This window comes from Dacryopinax primogenitus (assembly GCF_000292625.1).
Source record: "Dacryopinax primogenitus strain DJM-731 SS1 chromosome Unknown DACRYscaffold_22, whole genome shotgun sequence".
Taxonomy (NCBI): domain Eukaryota; kingdom Fungi; phylum Basidiomycota; class Dacrymycetes; order Dacrymycetales; family Dacrymycetaceae; genus Dacryopinax; species Dacryopinax primogenitus.
In genome coordinates this window covers 451,516-459,457 of record NW_024467219.1, presented here as the reverse complement: position 1 = coordinate 459,457, position 7,942 = coordinate 451,516, and the positions used below count along the sequence as shown (strand labels likewise).

The following is a 7,942-nucleotide window of genomic DNA, read 5'->3' as shown; positions in this document are numbered from 1 at the left end:
TAGACTCTTGGCACTCTTAGGTGAGCAGACTTAGTCAGCCTGTGTTGCCCTAACAGATGCAGAGAATGCATCTCGGAAGAGCATGACCCACCAGACCTTCACGTTGAGACCATGAGCTGGAGGTCTCTCACAGTAAGGTTGATGGGGGAGGGATGAATCATAGTCTTGCACCCAAACAGTCCAATTCTGGTTAGAACAAGCCCAGAGGCAGTGGGCATGCTCTTCTTTGACCCAGACAATGTCATGCTTGGGTGATCCTTGACCTTGAATGAATCATTTGAGGAGAGTACAATAACAAAGGTCTTCAAGTTGCTCATCAGCCGTTCGAGTAGGCATGATGAACTTGGCAAGCAAGATCATCTCCATGGATAGGATTGCTGCTTTGTATCCATCCTTGCAAATACTGTTGAGCATGGGAGCAAAGTCAATATGCCTAGGCAGGGCTGCAAGAAGCTCCTCAATTGTCTTCTTGGATGTAAGTCCCCCATCTTCCCTTCCTGATTTGAGTGTGGTTGCTGCTGACAGCACACTCTCACCTACAGGGCCGTATCAAAACACTGTTTGAGCTGTAGCAAATGGCATTCCTGACACCAGTTACAGCCGTCAATTTGGATACAAGGGTGACAGAGAGGCAGAGGGACAGGGGCCACACTCTCCCAGGGCTTGGATCTCATCTGGATGGCCGCAGGAAGTTCAAATTTCTTCAGAGACTACTCTCTGAGCACTAGGTGCCCTATTGCTTGAGGCTACTGCACAACAGCACCAATTACGGCCTCTGTTGTGCAACCTAGAACAATTGGGGGAGAGGCAAGTGGTGAGGTAGTTGCAGGGTCAGAGAGGGGAGCCACAGAGCTCAAGAGGGTGAAGGGAAGACTGAGATGTGGGGGGGGGATGGCTTGCTCAGTGTGCTGATATCAGAGATGTGGAGCTTGCCTTCTGTGCATGACTGAAGAATGCACAGGCCCATGGCCAAAGTCCCTTGCACAACAGCACCAATGATGGCCTCTGTGATGCTACCCAAAGCAGTAACCTCTGAGGACTGCAGTGGGGGAGAAGGATGGGGGGAGGGGAGTGGTCGTCATTGTCATCATGGTCGTGGCGATGGTGAGAGCAGGAGGAGTGAGGAGGTCATCAAGGAGGACAAGGCCATCATGCATGGCAAAGGCGCAGGCAGAGTGGCTGTGTAACGGAAACAAAGCGGTCACATGTCTCTTACCATGCTGGCCTGCACCTATCAGATGGACTCTGTGGACATCCTTGGGCCCACATCACCTGGGCCAGTTTGGAATGCCTTTTTGGGATTCATCAAGTGCTGAAAAGAAATTCAAAATTATGCAGTCATAATGAGTGACAAGAGTTGGGCTACAGGGACAATATATAGCTAGTAATTGACTGAGTTACTCAGCTATAGCAAGTAGAGCTGCTTTGCTGGCTCACTTTCTTTCTAACCATGCACTTTGTCATCCCAGACCTCGAGTGCCAGTTGCATGAGGTCCACCCAATGACTGCATTCCTGGCTCATCTCCAGTATGCTCCCCATCCTTACCTGCCACTCCCCCTCCTTCAACTGGAGAAGGTGCAAGGGTGTCTTTGATGATGTCCTCCACATCTGGCAGGTTCAATGACTTGGCAGGTACTCCTCCTGGTTCAGGGCACACATTGGGATCATGGAGGGGCTCCAGTTTGAATGCAACACAGTACTCATTGCATTTGTGCTGCATTGGGAAATTGGCTCACAAGCTGTCTATGTTCCCCTGGCCAAATATGTCACTGAGCAGACTGGGCACCTGCATCAGCTCGAATAGAATGGACCAGTAGAGTAGAAGTACTCACAGGTTGCTAATGATCTGAGGATCACTCAGCATTGTCAGCGACCCTCAATGCTGATCAGCATTGACCAGGATGTAGGGATTGACATTAGACATACCTTGATAGTCCAACACAAATGCCTTCTTGAACATCTTCTGGTACTGCACATGTTGGAAAAAACACAAGTAGCATGCCACCACCTCAGTTGGCCTTTCCAAGAACCTTGGCTTTGGTGACAAATTGTTGATGAACTTGATGAAGGTCTTCTTGGTCTTCCCCTCTCAGATCAGGGGTCTGACAACCTTCTCCTCAATCAGGGTGACGAGCCCTGCACATTCCTGAGGGCTATCTTGCCCATACTGGAAGAGACCCCCCAGTACCATACAGGTGTCCGGCAGTTCCAGGGTGCAGGCACGTGAGTTTGGATTCAAGGTTATGTAGTCCTCAACAAAATACTTCACCAGCCCATGCAGGGCAGTCACCCAGTAGAGAAGGTTCACTTTGTCTTGCAGAAACATCAATTCCACAGACATCTTGACTTGATGACAGGAGCCTCTGGGCTTGCTGCACACATAGTAGTGCTTGGCAGCCACTTTGGTTGGATGTCCTAACGCAAAGGGCTGCTTCTCTTCCCACTTCACCGAGAACTCATTGAGAGTGAGCAGTGCGGAATGTGCCATTTTGAACATCCTGGGTGGGCCCAGCATCTTCTTCAGATCTTTGTTCACTTGCAAGACTGAGTGACACCTGTCTCCCTTGTAGTTGATCACCAGCTTCACACTGCCAGAGATCAACTCATTCCAGCTGATCATGGGCATGGGCAAAAACAATCCATGGGCCATGATGGATTTTACTGAGTCACCATTAGTAAATGTAGAATAATGGATAACATAAGTAGATGCACCATTGGCTTTTGTAACCTTGCTATAGTCTGATGCCCTCAATGCATGGTCTACTGCAGCATTGTCTGGGCTTCGACCCAGCTCCCACACCATATGCTTGGTGGGACAGGGGGGCATTTGACTAATGAGGGGCTGCTATGGAAAGTGTGAATGATAATGTCAACCCCCTAACCCTGATCTCCCATACCTTGATAGCACTAGATCCTCCTCCAAGACCCGCAGTCACAGCACCCATGACTCCAGTATGACCAGCGACTTTGGTACTGACATCAGGCCCAGAGACAGAAGGGAAGCCCAAAATGATGACATTGGAATGACTGAGCCCCTCAGTCTAAGTAGGAATCTGATTAGATCTAGTACATACAAGAGCAATCAGATCAGTATAACACTCACTGATCCCTCAATCCAAAGGCTCACGGCTGGCCAGACCTCCTTCTCAATGACCAAGAAGGCTTCAACTAGATGGTTTGGCATGAAGACTTGCATCGAGATGCTGTTCTTCACATGAGTCTTGACACACTGCTGGTACAGGGCTGAGCATGTTGGGTCCTTCTCCAGGTCTGCTAGACCCAGCCCGCACAGTTCAAAATAGTCAAGTTGGAACAGAAAGTGGTACATGTCCTGCTGGATCTTGCAATGCAGCTGCGTGAAGATGTACTGCTTCAGCTCAGTGGGCACCAGTGTCGCAGGGACATTTGTCAACCACTTGGAGGTGTTCTACTCTAACCATTAGTAGTCTGCATAGCTTGAACAAGCTTAAAAGGCACTTACCCCCAGTTGCTTTGCCCTGTTCTTTCCTTCCACCAAATGCTGCATGGATGTATCCACCCTCATCACCTCAGCCCAGGGGGCAGAGACAGCCATCTTCACCAGCTGATGTTGCTGGGGGTACATACCATGGTTGCTATTGTAACCCAACAGGGTAGGCCTGGTGTTTGCACCATATGCTGGCATGCCAGGGATGTTTGAGAACTGCACAGGCACATGGAAGACACTGGTCATAGGGGGGGCATTGAACTGGAGACTGACAGCCTGCACTGGCAATTTCCCTCCTACGGGAAGTCAGCTTCTTGCTTGCACATGCAGTTCACTTCAAGGCATACCTTCATAGATTGCACACTGGGCACCAGCAGTCTGCCTGTGTATTTCTTGGACCCTCTCAGGCAGGATTGTCCCAGGCGCTGGGCCAGCTGGCTGACCCTGTGCACCAGGAGCAGGATGGCAGAGTGTGCCAGCTTTTGATTCATAGTACATAAAGCAGCTGGGGCACACAATCTGCACTGGGAGCTCATTCCCATGAGCATCCCGCAGCCTGATCGCTTGCCAGGGGTCACTGGGCCTGATATGAATGTTGCAGCTGGCATGGCTGCAATGCTGACCTTCCCATTTGGTGATCAAGGGGGAAATGTGAGCCATTTTCCAGCAACAAGAACAGGATGAGCAGGAGGAGGGGCAGAGATGAGGGGGAGGGTGACAAAATGCCTTTCTATATACTATGCATGCTTGCCAGACAGCCCCTCCAGGAAAAAAAACCTCGCTCAGGATGTCATCTCCTGAGTATGGACTGCTGGAGTGCCTGGTGTCCAAGAACAACTACCAGCATTGGCTTGGAATGGACAGGTTGAGAATTTCACTTCCATAATGGGATTGCAGTAGTGGCCAAACCATTTCAGGAAGTGGTGAACAGGTTAGTTGTCTTGTGAGTATGGACTGCTGGAGTGCCTGGTGTCCAAGAATGACTACCAGCATTGGCTTGGAATGGACAGGTTGAGAATTTTACTTCCATAACAGGATTGCGGTAGTGACCAAACCATTTCGGGAAGCTGTGAACAAGTTTGGTAAGTCCAGTTCCTCTTTCAACAATGTTCCCAGATTCAGGGCCCTGTTTGGAGCACCCAGTAAATTGGTATCACCCAAGCTGTCAGGCCCCGTCTGCCACACCAATTCCTTTGCTTGAACAGCACTTCATTGTTGACATCAACATCCTCCCATTATCCCAAACTTCGCTGATGGATCTTGATGCTTTGGGCGACAAAATTCTCAGTCTGGGCTGGCATTGCAATCAGCACAGTCCGGCTGGTGAGTGCAAATCACACTCAAGACTCATTGGTGGTCCAGTGACTGTTCCACTCCACCAGTGCCCAACAGCATCTTGCGTCCCCTAGTGGAGAAGTACCATCTGTTGGGATATGGCAATAGGAAGATGCTGGATGCCATAGAGGGGGTGCTGGATGTGCAGGCCAATGATTGGATGCTGTCGTGAGCATACCAGTTCCAGTGTACAGCACCCATCTAATGTCTTAGTCTTCCCAGAACCAAGATGCTCCAGTGACGCCACAAGAAGTGGGGTCTGCTCTCTGTCAAGCAGCAAGCCCACACTGTGGCATTCATTGGCCCATTTGTCAAGATGATCCGAGAGCATACAGCAAATCAACTGGGTTCCATGTCCATCCATGACCATCTCTGAGAGCAGCACATACTGGTATCTTGGTAAGCCAAGAAGCTGAAGCTGGTCAGCAGCTACTCATTCTCTAGTAGCCAGCTAGTACAAGAGTACCAGCTGATAGCCAATCCTGCTGGCAACAAGGTTTGATGGGTGAGGCGGCTGAGACAAGCAGTGTGCTGGAGTGCTGGGCTGCACAAATGATGGAGTTTTGACCAGCATGACAAGTGGCGATGCTTTGGGCTGTTCTTGCATATGGGGCTGGACAACTTTTCAAATGTGGTCCTCTGGCTCAAGGTCTGGTGGACCAATTCCAACCCATGCCTCATTGCTAGCTATTATTTGGAGGCTGCATCTGAAATGCAGGGTGAGCCTTGAACCAAGATCCTAGCTCATTTAGTGACTTCTATCAGGCATCCCACTGCTCACCCAGAGTGATCCTGGCATGGAGAATCATGGCATTGCAAATGCCCAGACAATGCTGTGCCAGATGCTAGATCCAGAGCTAGCTGGAATGCTCCAGCATCAATGGATGCAGGGCCATTCAAACATCAAGCTGGAGATTTTCTGGTTGAAGTTGCATTGCCAGTGGTCAGAAGGTTGGGAGAAGTTGTTCCAGGAGGGGTTGGATGAATACTGGTACCATCCAGATCAGGTCCTGGAACTGTGTGTTGATCCATTCCATGATCTGGGCCCTGATGTTGACTGTCTCACAGCCTGGTGTTCTGGTGGCTCACTGTCCTCATGATCCAAGCAGACCTTGACCGGTTCATGAGGGTTCACAACACCAGCAAACCATGGTGGGATAACAAGAAGGCCATGCCTGCAGAGGTTCCAGTCTTGTTGTTGGAACACCCATTGAGATATGGGCCATATCTCGATTACAAGGCAAGCAGCCAGCACTGCCTCTTCAATGAGACCATGCCTCACTGCTCTTGTGCAGATTGGTATCTCACCCAAGCATCTCCAGGTCACTTGTGAGCTGTATGCTCCAACAGAGCATGAGGTGTTCCAGCTGGTTCCCCAGGAGTTTTCCAATTGCACAGAACAAGTGTATATGGGTGTGTCATGTTCTCTGCACCCTAAATTGTGAGGATGGCTGATGTGTGTGGCCCAGCAATTCGACAGCTGGCAGTCCACTGTGATAGCTTCTGGCAAGTTTACTTGATGATGCTCAAAGGGCTGGCAGCATTAGCAGCAACAGACAATGAAGTTCTCCTCCAGGAGGTCCAGCAAAATGCCATGCATGAAGATATGCTGGCACACAAGTTCCTCAATGTGATTGCTGGTGAACTGTGTTGGGGAGCAGCAAAGGTGGGAGCAGGTTGGAGCAGTGCAAAGGCCAGAGGAGATGCCAAATCTGGGTCGCAAGAAGGGGGATGTGATGATGGAGAGTACTCTGAGGATGGCAGCAATGCTCATCTGCCATCCTTTGTGATGACACAACCATTTGGCCATGCTGAATCTGGCTTGCGAGGAGGGGGATTGCAGGATGGAGAGGAGGGGGATGGCAGGATTGAGCTTTCACTGCAGATGGCAGAGATGGACATCTCCCATCCTCAGTGAACATGCTTTGGGATGGCAGAGACAGCAACTAGTAGCATATGTAGGTGTGTATGAAGATGGACCAGGAATAGCACTGAAATTACACATCTGTAGGACCCAGTCCAGTGGCCCAGCAGAAAGTGACATGTGCTCAATTTGCAAGCATACTAGGCCTACCCTACAAGAGCTCTATCCACAATATGGCTGTGATGGCTACACAATATATTCTTGCCCGTGTGGCTTCAGGTATCCTCATTGAGCCTTCTAAACTGGTGGGGATCCATGGTGGTCAGCACTCTGTTGTGCCAGAACTGCCTGGTGCCATATTCTCCCCTCTCCCTCCATCCATCATCAGTGAGTGCTGGGGAAGATGCCCTCAGTGGTCATCTCAGTGGTCATCCCAGCTGTTCTGGAGAGTCTTTGAACAGCAGCACTGACATGTAGGCCAAGTGCATCCCTACCTTCATGTCCTCCCTCACATTCCTCCAGGATTCCGTCACCCAATCTGACCACTCTGTCTCATATGCCTTCTGTGCCACTGACTTGCCCCACCTCATAGCTTCTTCCTTTTTGAATTCCTTTGGCTCTGGCTCGACAACAAGTTCATTGTTGAGCCAGAAACTTGCACAAGGGAATGCTGCATTGCAGGAGACCCAGGAAGGGCGAGCAATAGCCCATTTGTACTTCCAGATCACCCCCTTGCCTTTGTTTGCCTTGGCATGCTTGCCCCAGCATGTGTTCACTGCTTGCTCCAGGTGTTGGGTGAGCATTGAGAAGGTCATCATCACTTGATCATTCACATGGAGTTGGGAGATGGCATCCTGGCGAATTGTGATCACCTCAGTGTATGCCTCTCCCAGCAGACATATTTGACAGGCCCACTCAGGGGACCAGCAATGCCTGGTGTCTTGAGCCATTTGGTGCCAGGCAGCCAATATGGTCATTAGGGCAGGATGGGGATTCTGAGGACAAATTTGCTGAAGGCCAAGCTTATCCTGGGCACATTGGATCAGCTGGAGATTCCTGAGTTGGTCCTCTTCACATCTGGGGAAGATGTGAAAGGGCTCTTTGGCAATTGCACTTGCATTTACGTGTGGTGCTGAGCCAGACTGGGCAGTCTGCACTGAATTGGTGCTGGTGGGCCATGCAGGGGGAGCTAGAGCTTGAGACATCGCTCCTGTTAGGGCAACACAGGCTGACTAAGTCTGCTCACCTAAGAGTGCCAAGAGTCTAAGCAGGCAAC

At 50.4% G+C, this 7,942-nt stretch overlaps 3 protein-coding genes across 3 annotated transcripts; 1 reads left to right on the top strand and 2 right to left on the bottom strand.

Annotated features, from left to right (window-relative positions):
- Positions 1-1,460: 1,460 nt before the first annotated feature.
- On the bottom strand, positions 1,461-3,958 carry DACRYDRAFT_18596 (uncharacterized protein; the record flags this gene model as incomplete). Its single annotated transcript, XM_040771369.1, has 8 exons — positions 1,461-1,715; positions 1,738-1,754; positions 1,928-1,970; positions 2,112-2,846; positions 2,899-3,042; positions 3,105-3,428; positions 3,483-3,683; positions 3,815-3,958. The coding sequence occupies 8 exons, from the start codon at positions 3,956-3,958 to the stop codon at positions 1,461-1,463; spliced, it is 1,863 nt and encodes a 620-aa protein (XP_040624533.1).
- Positions 3,959-5,367: 1,409 nt separating this feature from the next.
- Positions 5,368-6,135, top strand: DACRYDRAFT_59043 (uncharacterized protein; the record flags this gene model as incomplete). The annotated part of the gene is made up of 3 exons (XM_040775534.1): positions 5,368-5,521; positions 5,568-5,793; positions 5,871-6,135. Coding segments are annotated over 3 exons (645 nt in total), but the record flags the coding sequence as incomplete, so codon positions are not given.
- Positions 6,136-7,094: 959 nt separating this feature from the next.
- Positions 7,095-7,616, bottom strand: DACRYDRAFT_18595 (uncharacterized protein; the record flags this gene model as incomplete). Its single annotated transcript, XM_040771368.1, has 1 exon — positions 7,095-7,616. The coding sequence occupies one exon, from the start codon at positions 7,614-7,616 to the stop codon at positions 7,095-7,097; it is 522 nt and encodes a 173-aa protein (XP_040624531.1).
- Between the last annotated feature and the right edge of the window lie 326 nt (positions 7,617-7,942).